Raw genomic sequence first — 20825 nt, 5'->3', positions numbered from 1 at the left:
TATCCTCACTGATTGTGGTCTGTCGGTCAAGAGGTCGAGGATCCAGTTGCAGAGATGAGTGGTGATTTCAAGTTCCACGATAATGGTTAATGGTATAATGCTTATGTGACTGGTCTTCTCTATCATTCCAGAGGCACGGGTTTGAATACACGGTGGACATTTGCAGATTCAAGCCATAAAATAAAATTGGAACAGAAAGCCAGTATAAAGTACTGGTCCAGAACCAGAGGGTCATAGTTTAAGAATAAGGGGTAGGCCATTTAGGACTGAGATGAGGAAAAACTTTTTCACCCAGAGAGTTGTGAATCTGTGGAATTCTCTGCCACAGAAGGCAGTGGAGACCAATTCACTGGATGTTTTAAAGAGAGAGTTAGATTTAGCTCTTCGGGCTAAAGGAATCAAGGGATATGGGGAAAAAACAGGAACAGGGTACTGATTTTGGATCATCGGCCATGATCATATTGAATGGCAGTGCTGGCTCGGAGGGCCGAATGGCCTACTCCTGCACCTATTTTCTATGCTTCTATGTTACTGGTGATCATGAAACTACTTAGTTAATGAATCAGCAAAAAATCTATTCCTACCTGGCCTGATCTAAATGTGACTCCAAAAACCCCAAAACGTCAAAGTTTACAAGGAGCAGGCAGGAGAATGGGGCTAAGAGTGAAAAATAGATCAGCCACGATCGAATGGTGGAGTTGACCTGTTGGGCCGAATGGGATGATTGGTGTAATAAAGGTTACTCATGGAAATCTCAGCACCACCAAAAATGTAGTTGGCCATGGAGAAAGCAACAATAAGCCCAGCTCTGAGTCAACAAGACCCCGTTGCTCACTCCAGCATAACAGCAAGGATGGCAGCAGCTCAAGCTGGCTGTCTGACAGGGAATGGAGGATGGAAGCACCAATGTCCTCATTCCCAATAAATAACTGCAGATTTGTGCATCATGGAGCCAGTGATAAACCCCTGTTGGAAGATAGATTGCTGGACTACAATAAAATCTGCAATGCTCTTTGTACACTGTAAACTGCACCATTCTGGCAGCAGTGTAAGTTTTCAGTGCAGTACTCCAAAATACGATGGTGGCTGTCTGTGCTGTGATGGAAACGGTAACATCTTTTGGGTGGTGCGTCAATGATGGGTGCACAATAACGTAAGTGCTGACTAACATGTATATACTGAAAAAAGGTATTTCAGGACTCCTTCAAGTCGCGTATGGAATAGGCGAGGAATAGAGGCTCTCTTGCAGAATGCAGCAGAGATTTCAATGTGTTTGCCCATCAGAATTCTTCTTCTGCTTGTCCATCGAAGTCCAAAGCTGACACTTTGGGAACAGATTTTGTGTGCCAGCATGCACTTCAGCATGCTGATACTGGTGGCATTCATGCTTCCTGACCTAGCTGCAGATCATGCCTACCACCTCTACATTATCCTGTAAAATGCATGCAATGACAGTCTTGGACACCATCCCAGAAACTATGAAATTGTGTGACCACATCTCTTCATCATTTGTGACCACTTCCTCCACTGCAAAATAAAAGACAAATGGGGAAAGTTATGTTGCAGGAATTAGGAAGTTGTGGATCGGAATGAACACAGCAGGTGGGAAATGGGGAAAATTAAAGGTTTATTGTCTGAGTAATGCCCCCGCTCAACTTACCGACAAATTGATGGGAAACATTCTTGAAGTCCTTTTTTCTTGACCAAAGATCCCTCTAGGCAATACATGATAATGTCCATAACCTAGAATAGTGAAGAAAATTGTTCTTAAATTCATCAAGAAAATTAAACCCATCAAATATTAATGCCTCTTTTCTGTGCGTCTGTTAGCTAATCTCATGCTCCCTCGGCCACTTGCAAATTTGAAATGTTCAATGGTCGCAGGTCAAAGACAATCAAGAAATTTCACACGTCCAGGATGGATTAGTTCACCTGATCAATGTTTGCCACTAGATTCAATATCTAAGCTTCCATATAATATTCAATATCATCAGCACACTCTATGCATAATTTATGCCCCCTCTAATGCCAGTAACTAGGAAGAAGCAGCAGTAGTAATATTTTTGGAGCACCGTTCAATTGATAAGATATACTGTCATGATTAAAATAACTCTTATCAAATTTCCAATTTTCCCCACTTACCTCGACCAGTAGATCCACAACATCCATGGGCATTTTCTCAATCAGTATCTCAATCACTCGGAGAATTTCACCCTTTGCACGAGCCAAAGTGCTGGTGTGTACATTTGGTTGGGACTGAGTATTAGCTGCCAAAGCTGTGTGCCTGTGAACCTACAGAAGGATGAGATCAAAAATGCAATTAATTTATTTTAATTGATTGATAGACAATAGACAATAGGTGCAGGAGTAGGCCATTCAGCCCTTCGAGCCAGCACCGCCATTCAATGCGATCATGGCTGATCACTCTCAATCAGTACCCCGTTCCTGCCTTCTCCCCATACCCCCTCACTCCGCTATCCTCAAGAGCTCTATCCAGCTCTCTCTTGAAAGCATCCAACGAACTGGCCTCCACTGCCTTCTGAGGCAGAGAATTCCACACCTTCACCACTCTCTGACTGAAAAAGTTCTTCCTCATCTCCGTTCTAAATGGCCTACCCCTTATTCTTAAACTGTGGCCCCTTGTTCTGGACTCCCCCAACATTGGGAACATGTTTCCTGCCTCTAATGTGTCCAATCCCCTAATTATCTTATATGTTTCAATAAGATCCCCCCTCATCCTTCTAAATTCCAGTGTATACAAGCCTAATTGCTCCAGCCTTTCAACATACGACAGTCCTGCCATTCCGGGAATTAACCTAGTGAACCTACGCTGCACGCCCTCAATAGCAAGAATATCCTTCCACAAATTTGGAGACCAAAACTGCACACAGTACTCCAGGTGCGGTCTCACCAGGGCCCGGTACAACTGTAGAAGGACCTCTTTGCTCCTATACTCAACTCCTCTTGTTATGAAGGCCAACATTCCATTGGCTTTCTTCACTGCCTGCTGTACCTGCATGCTTCCTTTCAGTGATTTATCACCAAAAAGCATCACTGGATTTTGGAATGTAAATTTTAATTAAAATAAGGTGTCATATTGTGGTTTATGTTTTTCCTATCTTCTGCCGGAGTTCATCTCCAATTAACAATTCCTCTTGTGTAGGAAAAAAATGCAGATCCTGCTTTAAATCAAAAGTAGACACAAAATGCTGAAGTAACTCAGCGGGTCAGGCAGTATCTCTGGAGAGAAGGAATAGGTGACGTTTCGAGTCGAGACCCTTTTTCTGACTGATGTCAGGGGAGGGGGCGGGACAAAGATAGCGGAGACAGTAAGACTAGTGGGAGAACTGGGAAGAGAGAGGGGATGGAGAGAGAAAGCAAGGGCTATCTGAAGTTAGAGAAGTCAATGTTCATGTCTCTGGGGTGTAAACTACCCAAGCAAAAGATGAGGTGCCATTTCTCCAATTTGCGCTGGGCCTCACTCTGACAATGGAGGAGGCCCAGTACAGAATGGTCAGATTGGGAATGGGAGGAGGAGTTGAAGTGCTGAGCTACCGGGAGATCAGGTAGGTTAAGACGGACGGAACGGAGGTGTTCAGCGAAACTGCGCTTGGTCTCGCCAATGTAGAGAAGTTGACACCTGGAACAGCAGATACAGTAGATGAGTTGGAGAAGGTGCAAGTGAACCTCTGCCTCACCTGGAAAGACTGTTTGGGTTCTTTGATGGAGTTGAGGGATGAGGTAAAGGGACAGGTATTGCATCTCTTGCGGTTGCAGGAGAAAGTACCTGGGGAGCGGGTGGTTTGGGTGGGAAGGGACGAGTTGACTAGGGAGTTTCAGAGGGAACGGTCTCTGCGGAAGGCAGAAAGGGGTGGAGATGGGATGATATGGCCAGTAGAGGGATCCTGTTGGAGGTGGCGAAAATGTTGGAGGATTATATGCTGTATGCGACGGCTGATGGGGTGGAAGGGGGACTCTGTCCTTGTTACGAATGGGGGGAAGGGGAGCAAGAGTGGAGCTGCAGGATGTGGAGGAAACCCTAGTGAGAGCCTCGTCTATAATGGAAGAGGGGAACTCCCGTTTCCTAAAGAATGAAGACATCTCCGATGCCCTGGTATGGAACACCTCATCCTGGGTGCAGATGAAGCGTAGATGGAGGAATTGGGAGTAGGGGATAGAGTCTTCACAGGAAGCAGGGTGGGAAGAATTGTGGTTAAGATAGCAATGGGAAGACAGTAGGTTTTCTAGTAGATTTCGGTCAATAGTCTGTTTCCTGTGATGGAGACGGTGAGATCTAGAAACGGTAGGGAGATGTCGGAGATGGTCCAAGTGAATTTGAGTGCAGGGTGGAAATTAGTGGTGAAGTTGATGAAGTCAGTGAGTTCTGCATGGGTGCAGGAGGTAGCACCAATGCAGTCGTCAATGTGGCAGAGGTAGAGTTTGGGGATAGGGCCTGTGTGCGCCGGGAACAGTGATTGTTCAATGAACCCTACAAAGAGGCAAGCTAGCTTGCGAGTGCCCATAGCTAAGCCTTGGATTTGGAGGAAGTGGGAGGAGTCGAAGAAGTTGTTGAGGGTAAAGACCAGCTCTGCTAGGCAGAGGAGAGCATTGGTAGACGGAAATTGGCTGGTTCTGCGGTCGAGGAAGAAACGGAGGGGCTTTAAGACCCTCCTGGTGGGGGATGGAGGTGTAAAGTGATTGGACATTCATAGTAAAGATGAGGGAGTGGGGGCTGGAAAACGAAGTCATTGAGGAGTCGATGAGCGTGTGGTGTCTTGGACATAGGTAGGGAGGGATTGGACCAGGGGGGGATAGGATGGAGTCGAGGTAGGTGGAAATTAATTTGGTGGGACATGATAAACCAGAAACAATGGGTCTGCCAGGGCTGTTCTGTTTGTGGATTTTGGGGAGAAGATAAAATCGGGCTGTGTGGGGCTGGGGAATGATAAGGTTGGAGGCTTTAGAGGGCAGAGAGGCGGAAGTGATGAAATCAGTAATGGCATTTGAGATTAAGGCCTGGTGCTCGTCTGTGGAGTCATGATCCAGGGATAAGTAGGAGGAGGTGTCTGAGAGTTGTGGCCTGGCCTCACTCCGGTAGAGATCAGCGCGCCAGACTACCACAGCATCTCCCTTGTCGGTGGGTTTGATTATCCCGTCGGGGTTGCTGCAGAGTGAGCGGAGGGCTGTACTTTCAGGGGGGGAGAGGTTAGAGTGAGTAAGGGGAGTGGAAAATTTGAGGCGGTTAATGTCCCGCCGGCAGTTGGAAATGAAAAGGTCTAAAGATGGTAGAGGGCCATCCGGGGGAGTCCAAGAGGAGGGGGTCCGTTGGAAACAGGAGAAGGGGTCATCACTGGGTGGTGAGGACTCCTTCCCATAGAAAAAGGCCCGGAGGCGGAGGAAGAAGAGCTCTACATCGTGGCGGACCTGGAACTCATTGAGGTGGGGGCGGAGGGGTACAAAGGGGAGGCCTCTGCTGAGGACAGATTCCTCTTGACAGATTAACTTTCGACAAAGCAGCATTTTTCTCACCCTTTCTGAAATGAATCCAACAGCATTTGTGTCACCTGGATTTTCTTGGTCCATGCCCTTTGAGGTCAAAGTGACAGTCAATGATTCCAGGCTACTGATCTATACTCCCTCTCTTGGGTTTCTGTTCACTGATGTATCAGGGAAGTCATTGAAGCTCCTAACTCAAGAAGAGACCTCGTCTACTTTTAATTCAGTCCAGAGAAGCTGGCAGAAGATATGGGAAGACGAGGGAGTGCCTGCATTGCGGACCTATCAGTGAAGACATTACTTTACTGTTCATGCCTTTACTGAGATGCCCTGGGATATTTCCTGCCAAGAATGCTTGGTTTTTGTCCTGTAGGCTCATTGTGGTTGCGTGCAACCACTGTTCTTAACCAGTCCAACAAACCTTTCTGACCTCCAGGGTATATTCTCTCATCCTCCTGCAGCACCACTCAATTATTTTTACCTCAAAGATGGAAGGGAGTTGCTTGGTATTATGCTACATTCCTTTAAAAACTGTGGAAGATTTCACCTCCACATCTGCAGGTAGTAGAACCTGGACCAGATCCCAAAATCATGATGGGAATTGATAGGGTGAATGCCCAGCATCCTTTATCCAAAGTAGGGGAATCAAGAGCCAGGGGACATAGCTTCAAGGTGAGAGTGGAGAGAGGAACCTGAGTATCAACTTTTTTACTCAGGGGGTGGTAGGTATATGAAGGAACTGCCAGTCAAAGTTAGTTGAGGCAGGTGCAATAATAACATTTAAAAGACATTTGGACAGGTTTATGGATAAGGTTCAGAGGGATAGAGGCCAAATGCATGCAAATGGGACTAGCTTAGATGGGGCATCTTGGTCTGCAAGGACGAGTTGGGTCGAAGGGCCTGTTTCCATGCTGTATGACTATAAATAGAATCTTAGTTTTGATACACCTCTATGCAGGTAAATCCAACAGAACTTAGAGTAAACATCACAACTGCAGATATCAATCTTCATGGAACTTTCATAAACACTGTCAGGGTGATCCACAATGCTATTTTCATGCCATTAATAAAATGGTACGGCAAGTGCCATGTGGCAGGGTGTGGGGTTGAACTGGTTGTCCTTGTTGGTGGTGGAGGTAGAGTTTAAAATCATAAAGGTAGTGGTTCTGATCTAAACTAATGTTCAGATATGCTGAAGGTAGTGACATTTAAAAAAAATAAAAAATTATATATTACAGATGTGTTCATGTTGCTTATGCAATGGAACTGAACGAGGGCAAATAAAATTAAGACTGATTTATGAGGTAAGACAGGCTGGCTATAAAAATATCATGCATGAATTAACCGGGATGTTGAAAAAGGCTTATCACTTTCAACATTTAGTAAAATGCCAACTCAATTGGAAGAGCTGATAGGATGCTGCAATGTATTAAGATCCAGTTATTGTGATCAATTTGAATAAGCATTGAAATGATCATTGTAATTGAATAGGAATTGCATCAGGACTGCTATCCTATGAAGGCAGTCGTGAGCACAAATCTGGCACATTGACCAGGAAAGTGATCAGGTTTGCAAAATCTCGCGGAACACTGAGTAAAGCTAACTGAACAGCTGAACTACAGTATGTGGTGCTTAGCCATAAAAGGCACCAAGTAGCACAGTTTGTTGGTTAGGTTAACAACTTTGTTTGCCATTGCTTAAAAAGCACTCTCAAGCTGCTGATATTAGACTGAAAGAAACAGTGAATTACGACCATCTGGTTTTACACTGCAAACAATAGCCTAGTAGAAATTGCTTTACTACATTTTAACAGCATTATAACCATGCTGTGGGTCAGATTAATGCTATTTGTGAAAGTCCCATAAAGATTAAAATCTTCAATTGAGAGGTTCACGGAACAGCATTGTCAACTATCAGTGTTAGCATGGGTGTGTACATTCTTATATTTACAGGCACTTTATAGGTGCAAACTCTACAGACAGCTTTTAAAAGAGCATCCTTCATCTTTTCACAGATAAAACTCATGCCTTAATGACTACAGTCCAGTGGCCTTTACATTCACCAAGTGCTTCGAGAGGCTGGTTATCCAGCCTACCAATTAGCCTTGATCCACTGCAATTCGACTCCTGCCGCAAAAGATCCATGGTTGATGCCATCTCCCCGGCCCTGCACTCAACCCTGGAACACCAGGATAAGGACACCTATGTCAGACTATTCATTGACTATAGCTCTGCTTCCAATAATGGTATCACAACCTAGCTCATCTCCAAATTCGTGGAAATTGGAGTTAGCACTTCCCTCTGAAACTCGATCCTACTGACCAACAGACCATAATCAGTGAGGATAGCAGACAAATAATCCTCTACAATAATCCTCATCACGATTCCCCCGAGGGTGTGTTCTCAGCCTCCTACTATACTCTTTATTCACTCTTGACTGCCAAATATCTCTCCAACTGAATTGCAGCAAGTTCGCCGATAACACCACCACAGTGGGCCGGATATCAAATAATGACGAGAAAGGAGACTAAGAATCTTGTAACCTGGTGCCATGGCAACAACCTCTCCTTCAATGTTAGCAAGACAAAGGTGATTGTGATTTACTTAAGGAAGCCCCGGAAGGAAGGGGGGACGGGGACATGCTCAGGATGGACTTGTTGGGCCAAATGGCCCATTTCCTTGCTATATGACTCTATTGAAGAGTGGAAATAATTTTGTGTAGGCTATAGGGAAGAGATTATGATAAGCTGACATATTTCAGAGGCCAGTGTTACATTAATTATGTTATGTTCATTAGGATTGAAAATGATGGGTATGGAATTGAACTGCAGATAAGATGAAGGTGCATTAGAGGCAGTGATTAAGAGGAAGTAGTAGAGAGTCTTTATCAAAGAGAGTCATCAAAATCAGACGCTTAGCTCCGGATGGGCAAGGACATCAAGGTTACAGAATGTCTGATTCAAGATGATATAGTGCTTCATCAGAAGAATGGAAATGATGGTGCAGCTGCAGAATTTTTTTCCTTGTTCCAAAAATTATAATTCATTCACAGCTCTACACTAGACAAACTGAATGCTATCTCAGAGGCTGTATGAGTCAGTGAGAATGGTGGCAGAGATGTTGAACAGTGTGTCACTTGCATCCATGTGTGTTCATACTGTGTTACCAGCTATAGCACGAGGGAATGATATAAACATAACTAGGACAATTTCCACTCCTGATTTCCACTCCGCCAACAGGATCACTCATGTTCAGAGATGTGATCAGTTGAGTAGCTTTGGCTTAGTTGTTCCATTGGAATAATAATTTCTGTTTCCCAACCAATTTCCCAGCGCACGTTGATGTTGACCCAAATGCATGGTTTTAGTTTTGGTATTTAAAGACAGGTTGTAAATTTAGCAGCTAATGAATGTTGCACTGCCCTTACCAGAAGGAAGGAGTGGACATGCTGACATTGCTCTACTGCACAGTGAACGGCAGGGCTCTAGGGAGTATTGTAGAGCAGAAGGATCTAAGAGTGCAGGTGCATGGTTTCTTGAAGGTCGAGTCGCAGGTAGATAAGGTAGTCAAAAAGACTTTTGGTACATTGGCCTTCATCAGTCAGAGTATTGAGTGTAGAAGTTATGAGGTCATGATGCAGTTGCATAAGACATTGGTGAGACTGTATTTAGAGTATTGTGTTCAGTTCTGGGCACCATGTTATAGGAAAGATGTTGTTAAGGTGGAAAGGGTACAGAGAAGATTTACAAGGATATTGTCAGAACTAGGGGGGCTGTTCTCTAGGGAGAGGTTAAGTAGGCTGGAACTCTGTTCCCTGGAGCACAGGAGGATGAGGGGTGATCTTATAGAGGTGTATAAAATCATGAGAGGAATAGATCGGGTAGATGCACAGTCTCTTGCCAAGAGTAGGTGAATCAGGGACCAGAGGACATAGGTTTTTAGGTGAAGGGGAAAAGATTTAATAGGAATCTGGGGGGTAACGTTTTCACACAAAAGATGGAGGGTGTATGGAACAAGCTTCCAGAGGAGATAGTTGAGGCTGGGACTATTCCAATGTTTAAGAAACAGTTAGACAGATACAAGGATAGGGCAGGTTTGGAGTGATATGGACCAAACGCAGGCAGGTGGGACTAGTGTAGCTGGGGCATGATGGCCGTTGTGGGCAAGTTGGGCCGAAGGGCCTGTTTCCATACTGTATCACTCTATGCTCCAAGTTACAATGGCAACTTGCCAACTTGTCCACCGTCATGCTATTGGCTTCGCTGAGATTTTGCTGCATCTTCCCTCTCCTATGCCTCTTTCAGAGTCTGAAAGCCTCCTCTGTATTTACGTCCAACATTCAGTGCTGTTGTGTGCACATAGCAAACCACCACCATTCTTAACACTATGTTAGGTGCAGATTGAAGCATCTCGTCACACCTGTTGAGGCACCTTCAACCAATGGTTTGCTTAATAACATTTCAGTCAGACAGTGCATCTTCATTGACTTAAGGCATATCAGTTTTTTCATGGTAATTTTATTGCTGAATAACCAGTGAAAATGCAAAGCCTGAAGACAAAGGAATTTGGGGAGATGCATGAATAGTATCCTGCGTACAAACCAGCATGTAAGTGGCATGTAATCCTTTCTGATTCATGAGAACTCCAGACTGCTTTAAGGTTGCTTTGATTGTCACATGGATATGCAGGGAATGGGGGGATATGTACATGTTCAGGCAGACGAGATTAGTTTCTCTTGCCAGCAAGTTTGGTACAGACTTTGTAGACTGAAGGGCTTGTTCCTGTGCTGTACTCTTCTATGTTCTACGCTCTGTAATCAAACACCTGTGGAAATGCAGCAGATTCAGCTGCCTTCTCATTTTTGCTGGCACCCTCATTGATGAAATCAATGTATATAGTAGCCCTCACATTCAAGATGATTCCAGGAATGAGTGGGTTAGCATATGATGAGCGTTTGACAGCTCTAGGCCTCTACTCGCTGGAGTTTAGAAGATTGAGGGGGGGGGGGGCCTCAATGAACCCTACAGAATAATGAAAGACATAGATAGAGTGGATGTGGAAAGGATGTTTCCACTGGTGGGAGAGTCTAGGACGCGAGGTCATAACCTCAGAATTAAAGGGCGCTCTTTTAGAAAGGAGGTGAGGAGGATCTTCATAAATCAGATGGTCGTTAATCTGTAGAACTCTTTGCCACAGAGGGCTGTGGAGGCCAAGGCATGTGGATATTTTTAAGGCAGATTTAGAAAAATTCTTGATCAGAACGGGTGTCAAAGGTTATGGGGAGAAGATTGGAAAATGGGATCGGGAAAATGGGATCAGGATGCAGAGATCAGCCATGATTGAATGGCAGAGTAGATTCAATGGACCGAATGCCACTCCTATAACTTGTGAACTTGTACTTGAAATCCAGAGCTACGGTCAGTATAGCAGCCACAGGCAGGGCATATCGACTGGATCAAGTAATCAGGTGTAAGAAGGAACTGCAGATGCTGGTTTTCAATGAAGCTGGACACAAAATGCTGGAGTATCTCAGCAGGTCAGGCAGCATCTCCGGAGAAAAGGAATTGGTGATGTTTTGGGTTGAGACCCTTCAATCTGATGAAGGGTCTCAACCCGAAATGTCACCTATTCCTTTTTTCCAGAGATGCTGCCTGACCCTCTGAGTTACTCCATCATTTTGTGTCTATCTGTGGATTCAGTAATCAGCTGGTCTTGTGGTCCCATTCAATAAGACTGCAAAGATATGCCAACCACCTGGCTTGATAGGGTGAGTCTCCCTAGTCTCCTGAGACAACACTGTTCCAATATATTGAGTAAATTGTGCCTCTGGCTATGTACCCAGTGTACAGTAACAACCCCTCGAAAGCAACTCTGCTGTGACCTCACTTTATCTCTAGCTGCCTGTGGTTCAGTAAAAAGCTGCTGCTGATGCTCGGTCCTTTGTGTTTGCTGGGCCTCCTGCTGCCTAAACAGAATTCAACGGGCAACTTCCAAATTGCAGATGCTGAAATGCAACTTTATTACTATTAATCTCAGCAATTTCTCCAAAGTTTTCTTCAGAATGAACATGCACAATACATGTGAGTAAAAGGTTTTATAAAGTTATTCAGGAGAGCAGCCGTGAAGCTGCAATATTTATAATGAGATAATGTCATCAGCACCTTTCCACCCCAATTCAATATCGTCTACTGTCACCAAGGTTTCACTGGCAACTTTCAATGATTGGCAATTGTTCCCGCAAACTTAATTCACAGGCTGGCTATGAAATTCATTAACTCTCAGGGGATAGAACCACAATGACTCGGAGAGCAAAAAGCTGGTCTGTCTACAACTGGATACGTAAAAGCAGAACAAAGAAGGTTATTTCATTTGGCAAAATCAAAGCAAAGAAATATGAAGAAAGACATTGCAGAAAGTGTGATGGTTAGGGAGGGTCATGGGGAACACAGCAAAATCCACAAAAATGGCATTAACAAGTAACTTTGTCTCCATGGTTTAAAAAACAATGTTTTTATACAAAAACAAGTTAAATAATTCAAATTAAGGAAAAAAAAAAGAATTCAAAAAGTAAGTTTTTATTCAAACTATTGTTGAAAAAAATGATACAGATTGGGAACGAACTGAAAATATACAGCAGTCAAGGGTGTGAATTCCAAAAAAATGTAATGTCATTTTTTAAAGTCAGGTTGTATTCTTGAAGGAAATATGCCATTATTTCCTTCTCAAATCGAATCATTATTATTTCCTTTCTATCACCTTTATAATCAAAACACCTACCTAGAATTTTATACACCTGCCTATTTTTCATATACTACAATAAATTTAGGCATAAAAATAAAATTGCTTCGATCCATTTACCTTACACCAGTCCATAAATACAAATGCAAATTACAAATCCCAAGATAACTGCATCAACGTGATTAGGTTTCATTTTCTATCTGGTCGGTAAAATAATATTAAACTATTAAAAAAATTAATATAAACAATTTTCTTCGACCAAACAGATTTCAGGTAGAATGATTTAAACACGCTCTTCCAAGACAACCGTTAAAGTTTGTCACTGAAGTGGGAACGTAATAACAATTGGACAGTCAACTATATACTCGCATTTGGAAGAGAATGGGATAATTTGGGAGAGTCATCATGGGTTTGTCTGGGGCAGGTCATGTCTTACTAACGAGCAACTTTTTGAGGAAGTGACAAAAGTGATTGATCACAGGGTAGAACAGTGGATGTTATTTACATGGATTTTAGTAAGACAACTGAGTAACTCTCTGATGTTAGGGTGATCCAGAAGATTAAGATGCATGGGATTCATGGTGACTTGGTCGTTTGGATTCAGAACTGGCTTACTCACAGAAGAGAGGGGGTTGTGGTGGAAGGGTGTTATTCTTGTTGGAATACTGTGATCTATGGTGACCGACAGAGATCAGCGCTGGGACCTCTGTTGTTTGAGATCAACATAAACGACATTGGCATAAATATGTGTTTAGTTTAATTTAATTTAGAAATACAGTGTGAAAACAGGCCCTTCGGCCCACCGAGTCCGCACCAACCAACGATCCCCACACATTAACACTATCCTACACACGTGAGGGACAATTTAAATTTATACCAAGCCAATTAACCTACAAACCTGTAAGTCTTTGGAATATGGGTGGAAACCAAGAGCACCCGGAGAATACCCTTACAGCACCCGTGGTCAGGATCGAAACCGGGTCTCTGGCGCTGTAAGGCAGCAACTCTACTGCTGCTCCACTGTGTCGCCCAGTGTTATTTGCTCTTTAAAATTGTAGATTGCTGGGACAGTGCCCAATGACTCACCTCACGAGCAATGGTAGTAATGAAGGCTGGTGGTCTGGCTGTGGCGATGAGCGAAAGAGCGTGACGTGATGAGCGGGCGGAGTCAGCTGCTGGGTTGAGTGGCAGTCCCACTGTAATGCTAAACAGGATCAAACAAGGGGGAAGAGGGGAAAAACACACTGAGAATCACAGACTGCAAAGATTATCAGTTTATAATTATCCATGAAGATCAACAGAATAATTCAAACTTTGAAAATATTCTCATGTGAGCACTCCATCAAATTTTATTTGATAAATCTGTTGAGTGGCTTTTACCACATAAAATATAAACTAAGCATATATATATATTTATAAGACTGAAGAAGGGTCTCGACCCGAAGCATCACCCATTCCTTCTCTCCAGAGATGCTGCCTATCCCGCTGAGTTACTCCAGCTTTTTGTGTCTATCTTCTTTTTTATAAGATCAACTTTATTTAGTATCACATACAAACTAAATGTTAATGTATTGCACTATGGCATTAATTAAACTGTAAAGAGACTTCACAAAAGGCTTTCACTGGTGGATAGAAAATCAACATTTTTTATGAATTAATTTTCTGCTTATTAAAAACATTTTCAAATAAGAGCAAAGCAAAAAATAGTAAGAGCAAAAACAACTCAAATAATTTTCAAATCTAACTTCAACATAAAATAGATTGGCATTTTCCATTCTGCATAAGGAATTAAAGGATAATTTATCCTTTAATTCCTTTAATTTTGGGATTTTGTTTCTGTACCAGCTCCAGTATTAAAAATACTTATCATAACACGCATGCTAAAGCTTCAACACTCATTTCCTTTATTGAAAGAATTAACAAGTGATTTCTAAAGGAATCTAAAGAACAGGTTTCCTGAGTCCGCATGGGAGCAGTAAATTAAAAATGATCTCCTTTTATCCGCTTGTTATTAAAAAACTGTTCACTAACATGTCCAGGATATCTCCACTAAGCTGCGTGTCATTGATTTGTAGCATATGCTAAAAGCATTTTCAAAGGATACCTCCCACTATCCTATGTTGGAAATACAGCGTAAAATACTGAATAGCCGGGTAGATTTTTGAACTTGGTAACAGATAAAACACCAGTATGGTACTTTTGCAGCGTTCATCTGTTCAGAAATAATATCCTTCATTTAAATACCAACCCGTAATCCAAAAGATTTTAAATATTGAACATAGTGATTTGCGTTGGGTGTGAGAATAAAGTGTGACCTCAACCTTTCATTAAAAAATCTTAAAATGTGTCCAAATATTTGTGCAAATAAACTATAATGGAAATACTGAGCAACTTAAAATTATTAAAGATAAGATAGATTGACTCTGTTACAAATATTGACAATTGTGGATCATGCACGTTTTAAAAATTTGTACTTTCTCTAACACTATAATGACATGACACTATATACTGCACTCTGATACTTTTGCCTTTGCCCTACCTATTATAGTTGTCTGGCTTGGTTCTATTTGATTTGAGTGTTTAAGCACAGAAATAAAGTTTTATGCTGAATTTCAATATTCATAACAATAGTAAATCAATATCAATACAACCACTAATTCCTATGCTTCATTAGCACTGTTTTCGGCACTCCTTTGGAATCAACGAAGACTTACTTCCTTACTGGGTTTCACAGGTTCTTACTTGATTGATGAGACCAATGTCAAGACTATAACCTCTTCTACGGATTGGTTGGGAAGGACCCGAGAGGGCAGGATGTTAGATTCCAAGGTAGTTCTCATTTCTCTGTTGATGCAGGCTTCTATGTCCTCCTAATGCCTGACCTTGAAACTACCCTTCTCCTCCTTCAATCCAAGGATATGGTGGCACATTAAAAGCAGTGCTGAATTAATTTCAACCTGAACATATTTCTGACGTATGGGTAATGCCCATTTTCCATAATTCCAGAATGAACACTTATTGCCAAAGGGGAATGTGGTACAATGGGGACAAGGTAGAGTAGCTTTGTCTTGAGATAATAAGTATGAGGCCCACCCACCCATATACATTGGTAAATGCATTGATAATGGCGTCCAGGTTGCTTGCACACCACAGCTTGACTACTGAGGTTAAGGACGAGAACTAGTGAACATGGAATCGTTAATTGGTGGGCCGAAGAGCCTATTTCCATGCTATATTTCCAAACTAGAGGGTATTAGCTAAAGGAAGAGATTGGACATACTTGGACTGCTTTGCCTGACCATTGGAGATTGGGTCTTCTCCAACCGGACGACATAGTTGTAAGATGAGAGGGGTAGAGTTCAAAGAAGATTTACGTGGCTAATTTTTTTTTGAAATCAGAAATTGACAGGTGTCCAGAACAGACAGCCAGGGGAAGTATTGGAAGCACATACAATAGCAATGTTTAAGAGGTAAGTAGACAGACACAAGAACAGATGGGAAATTGAGGGATATGGGCCTTGCACAGACAGATCTGCAGTTTAAATTGGCATTGTGTTCAGCACAGACATCATGGGTTGATGGACGTGTTCCTGTGCTGTGCTATGTTCAATTGGGATTTCAGAACAATGGGGAGATTATATACTGGCTTATATTTGTGCATGAGGCGCACAAGAAAAACATACATTTTGACACATAGCCATTTATGTCTACATACATACATTCTTGCATAAATATGTACTGCACCGTATTCCGTACACGTTTTATGCATGTATGGGAAACCAACAGATTATATATGAAAAAGAATAAAAGTTAGAATTGGATCAAAGAACTTAGAACAGCATAGGAACAGCTTTTTGGCCACAATGCCTGTGCAGAACGTAATGCCAAGACCAACCCATATCTCCCTGCACATCATCCATATCTTTCCATTCCCGGCACATCCAAATGCTTCATCCAAAAGTCCCTTAAATCCCACTATCATATCTCCTTAATCCAGTGTGATCCAGGCACTCACCAACCTTTCTGTAAACAACTTGCCTCTCACATCTCCCTTAAACATTGCCCCTTTCACCTTAAAGCTGTGCTCTCTGGTATTTGATATTTCCATCCTGGGGAATAGGTTCTGACTGTCTACCCTGTCCATACCTCTCATAATTTAATATACCTCTATCAGGTCTCCCCGTAACCTCCAACGTTCCAGAGAAAACAATTCAAATCTGATAATACGCTCTAATCCAGGCATCATTCTGGCAATCCTAATCCGCACCCTTTCCAAAACTTCCACATTCTTCCTATAATTGGGGGACCAGAACTGCAGGCAATACTCCAAATATTAAGTTATAAAATATATCGAGATGGTTTAGTGGCCAATATTCTCTCAAGCAGTGAGCCATTTAACACAGTTCACATCATGGCTGATGTATGTTTGAAAGTACATATGTTGGTTAAAGTAGTACTCGATGAGTTTGCTTAGACCTGTCGTTGGTTTCTAATTGGGAATGCAACAGATTACATCCCTTAAATCCTTCTCAAAATTAATACATATACATTGAAACATCTTTAAAATACACTACACAACCTCTCCTTGGTGGCACTGACCAAATCACGGTGAGAAAAGGATTAGATTTTCTCCCTGTGGAGCCTTCTCATCTCAATACATGACCATAAACATGGAAAGTATGAAGCAACTGGACAGGAAAGGTTTAGAGAGATATAGGCTAGGCGCAGGCATGTGGAACTATCTCAGCTTGGTCAGCATGAACAAGATGGGCTAAAGGGCCTGTTTCCATGTTGTACACCCCTATGACTCCAGTACATGTCAGACTGTTGGGGAAAAACATAATTCTAGGATACAGTTGTCATGGTAATACTGGACTGAGAGAACATTGCATTGATACATAGATACGTCATCATTCAGCTGAAATGCTACAAAAAACTCTATCTGTTGTCTTGTTTCAATGTTGAAGGTATAAATGTACCTTTCGAAAAAAAATCAATCCTTTTCCCACTATCTTATCTTCTTGATCAACCCTTCCTGTAGATTTTCATCTACTTAATAGCAACTGAAAACGGACAGACAAACAAAACAGGAGAAACTCGAATCACTCTAAAGCTGTGGTTGAATGAACATTGGAACTGGGATCTAATGCAAAGGAGCCAGTCCCGAAAGACCCTTACTGGTGTAGCCATTGTTAGTTTCTCCAGCTCAGCAACAGCTCCTATAATGGCCGCCGATGGCACCAAATTTCTTCATTTGGCCTCATGGCACTGGTGGCGAGCATGATAGCTGCCGGCGCCACTTTCTCGGGCTGGGGTTAGACACCATAAAGTTGATGATTGCTTTCAGCTAGATCCCGCGCATGGCTGCCAATAGCCGCTGGTGGCTGCACTGGAAAGGGTCGCACTCCAGCGGTTGGCAGTTGACGTGCCAAGATGAGCTGCAGAGAATTCCTCCTCTTTCTCTCTCCAAGTAGCTGCTGGAATTAAAATCTAATTTCTAACCATTGTGAGTCAAGCTGCAACCATTTTGTTTTGGGTTTAAATATGTGGGCAAGAGGCTAATAGGACAGCTGTTTGGGGTAATAGTTTGATCACTGCTGATGTACTCTTTGTGTTAGTATCCTGAGAATTAAAAATGAACAAGGGATCAGATATATTTAATATTTAACCCATTGGGTTGTGGCTTGTAGTATAAGAAAATAACTGCAGATGCTGGTACAAATCGATTTATTCACAAAATGCTGGAGTAACTCAGCAGGTCAGGCAGCATCTCGGGAGAGAAGGAATGGGTGACGTTTCGGGTCGAGACCCTTCTTCAGTCTGAATAAATCGGGTTGTGCCTTGTGCTGGGTTTTGATAAGATTTGAGAAATCTGGTATGTAATGCTTTCCTTGCCAAATAGCCTGCAACCTTCACAGGATAGAAAAATAGACCAAGTTTAACAGGAACTCCCAAGTCTCAGTATGTCTCATAGCAACATGCAACAGTTGAGTGCCTGTTATCCAAAGTTATTGTTCTCCAGTGTCTTTCTCTCCAGCAGGTTGGTATTGTAATGAGAGTCAGCTTTCACCCTGCTCCTTGTCCCTGCCATTGCAACTCTGATCTCCGTTCTGGGCTCGGCTCCATCCTACAGACTAACCAGGAGCAAGATGAGCGTAGGACAGCCGTACAGCCTTAGAGCAGTTGGCAGATTATTTTATTCTCAGCTGCAAGCAGCTCAGTTTGAACCAGAGAGAACTGTAGGACCAAGGTAACTATCGCACTGTCATTGTGCATTTCTCAAAAGACTTGTTCTGTTCTGCATCAGAGCACAGTTCACTGCATATGGGCAGCATGTTCCATCCAACCCTATTGCTACCTCTGCCAGTTATTGATTGCAATACGATCAGGATTGAATTGTTTAAATGCAACAAGAAGTGGTATAGAAGGCATTTTTTTCAGCCGCAGATTGTGTTCCGTTGACATGCACAATTAACACATTAGAAAACATCTTAATTTGTATTTGTGTTAAACACATTCATTAATACCAATTAAATAGCACCCCTATATTTTACAGAGCTAAATCCTTTTGTTCATCCCGTTCACAACCAGCTCCTGTTTCCAACTGTCATTCTGCATCAAGCAGTCACAATAAAAACATTGTGTCCATTTTTGTAAGAGGTAACATATTTAAGACAATCACAAACATAGAATTGAAAAGGGGAGATAAAATATTCTTTACACAAAGGACGTTTGAATTGTGGAAGTACAGGTAATAAATTATTTAGAAGAGGAATTAGTTGCTTAAAACAGAGGAATATTTAAAGACTTAGGGGAAGACTTAGAGGACAGTGGTGTTGTACTAATTGATTCACATGGAGAAAACCAAAGGCAGAGATTAACTGGCCTCTTATAACATTCAATGATTAAAATAAAGATTAATCTACCATTCAGTTACAGGCCCCATAATATTTCTTGCCCATGTTGGAAAAAGCAATTTTTTTTTAATGACTCCACATTTCTGAATTGCAAACACACCAGACCCTTCACGAATCTCGTTTAACCTGCTGATTACATTTTTTAAAATCTGTTCTTTTTATTGGAGATTTACATTACCTGGAGTTTTTCCCTTAACCTGGTTTCTGAATGTATATGGGAATGAAAGTAGCTACTTCAAATAATTAACGTGCAACAAATTCCATTTTTTTTAAACTATAGAGACCAAGTGTAAAAAAAAAATCATTAATGTTTTCTTTTTGCAGTTGGATTGTGCTTGACAATCGTTCTCGCATTCACAAGGATATTTCAAAATGCAATTCTCTAGGCTTTTTGGATTATATTATTCATTGACATAAGCTGAAGACATTAAACAAAGTGCAGAAAAAAATGAATTCATTTTAAATCTGGTAAAAATGCAAACAGCTACAAAGAAAATATTGGCATGTTATTTCAATTTCATACAGCATTAACTGATCTATTTCAATTGTTGAACTGACTGGTAGTTCTGACATTTACTTCGGAATGAAAATCTGGTCTTGATATCAGTGAGGGTGGGTATAGAATTAGGAGTTTTAAATGTTACATTATTGTACAGATGCTCCCCGGCTTACGATGCTTCAACTTAGAATATTTCGACTTTGCGATGGTGCAAATGGCAGCGACCGGCAGCTCGCTTCCGGCCACGTGATCATGTGTATTAATTGCATTTTGGCTTACGATATTTTCGGTTTCTGATGGGTTTCTCGGAATGTAATCCCATCGTAAGTTGAGGAGCACCTGTAGTTGACATATCCACACCTAGAAGTCATAAGGTCATAGGTGATAGGAGTAGAATTAGGCCATTCGGCCCATTAAGTCTACTCTGCCATTCAATCATGGCTGATTTATCTCTCCCTCCTAACCCCATTCTCCTGCCTTCTCCCCATAACATCTGACACCTTTACTAATCAAGAATCTATCTATCTCTGCCTTAAAAATATCCACTGAGTCAGTAAGGATAGCACGGTCGGCTGAGTTGGATAAAAAGCATTCCAGAGAACGAATAGGTAGACCCAATCCACAATTTAATCTTAGTACACCATCCTTCATCATTGGCCTCCTGTACATCAGCAAGGCTAAGCGGAGACTCGGCGATCGTTTTGCCGAACATTTGCACTCGGTCCACCAAGAAGTACTGGATCTCCCGGTTGCGAACCATTTTAACTTCCCTTCGCACTCTCATACTATCCTTTGTCCAGCAAGGATAGCCTCCACCATTGTTAGAGTGAGATCGCATGCAAACTGGAGGAACAACACATCATATTCTGCTTGGGTACCCTGCAACCCAATAGTATGAACACTGAATTCTCCAATTTTAGGTAACAACCAATCCCCCTGCCCCCTTCTCTCCTGTGCCGCACCTAAGCTTGCACCTATTCACCTCCTCTCCCTCCACTTACATTCTGTCCTTTAGCTTCACAAATTGGAACTCTTCAATCTTTTTGCCTCTTTCTGTTTTTTAACATTTCTGGCCTTTGTCCAGCCACCTGGTTATCAACACTCCCTCTCCCCTCCCCTCCCCCCTGCTTCATCTGTATCGCCTATTACTTGCCAGGCTTTGTTTTGCCTCCCCCC

The 20825-nt window shown here is 42.2% G+C and overlaps 1 protein-coding gene across 5 annotated transcripts in view; it reads right to left on the bottom strand.

The window, feature by feature from the left end:
* Positions 1–20825, bottom strand: part of wdr7 (WD repeat domain 7) — a 467098-nt gene that overhangs the window by 96673 nt on the left and 349600 nt on the right. For all 5 annotated transcript variants that reach the window (XM_078423760.1, XM_078423677.1, XM_078423842.1 and 2 more), the window contains 3 exons: positions 13320–13437; positions 2143–2292; positions 1661–1743 (listed from right to left, as the gene is read on the bottom strand). In XM_078423760.1, coding sequence (XP_078279886.1) covers positions 1661–1743; positions 2143–2292; positions 13320–13437 — 351 coding nt within the window. The remainder of the gene's footprint in view (positions 1–1660; positions 1744–2142; positions 2293–13319; positions 13438–20825) is intronic.

This window comes from Rhinoraja longicauda, chromosome 1 (genome assembly GCF_053455715.1).
Source record: "Rhinoraja longicauda isolate Sanriku21f chromosome 1, sRhiLon1.1, whole genome shotgun sequence".
Taxonomy (NCBI): domain Eukaryota; kingdom Metazoa; phylum Chordata; class Chondrichthyes; order Rajiformes; family Arhynchobatidae; genus Rhinoraja; species Rhinoraja longicauda.
The sequence above is the reverse complement of the archived record's forward strand: the minus strand, read 5'-3'. Positions and strand labels throughout refer to the sequence as shown.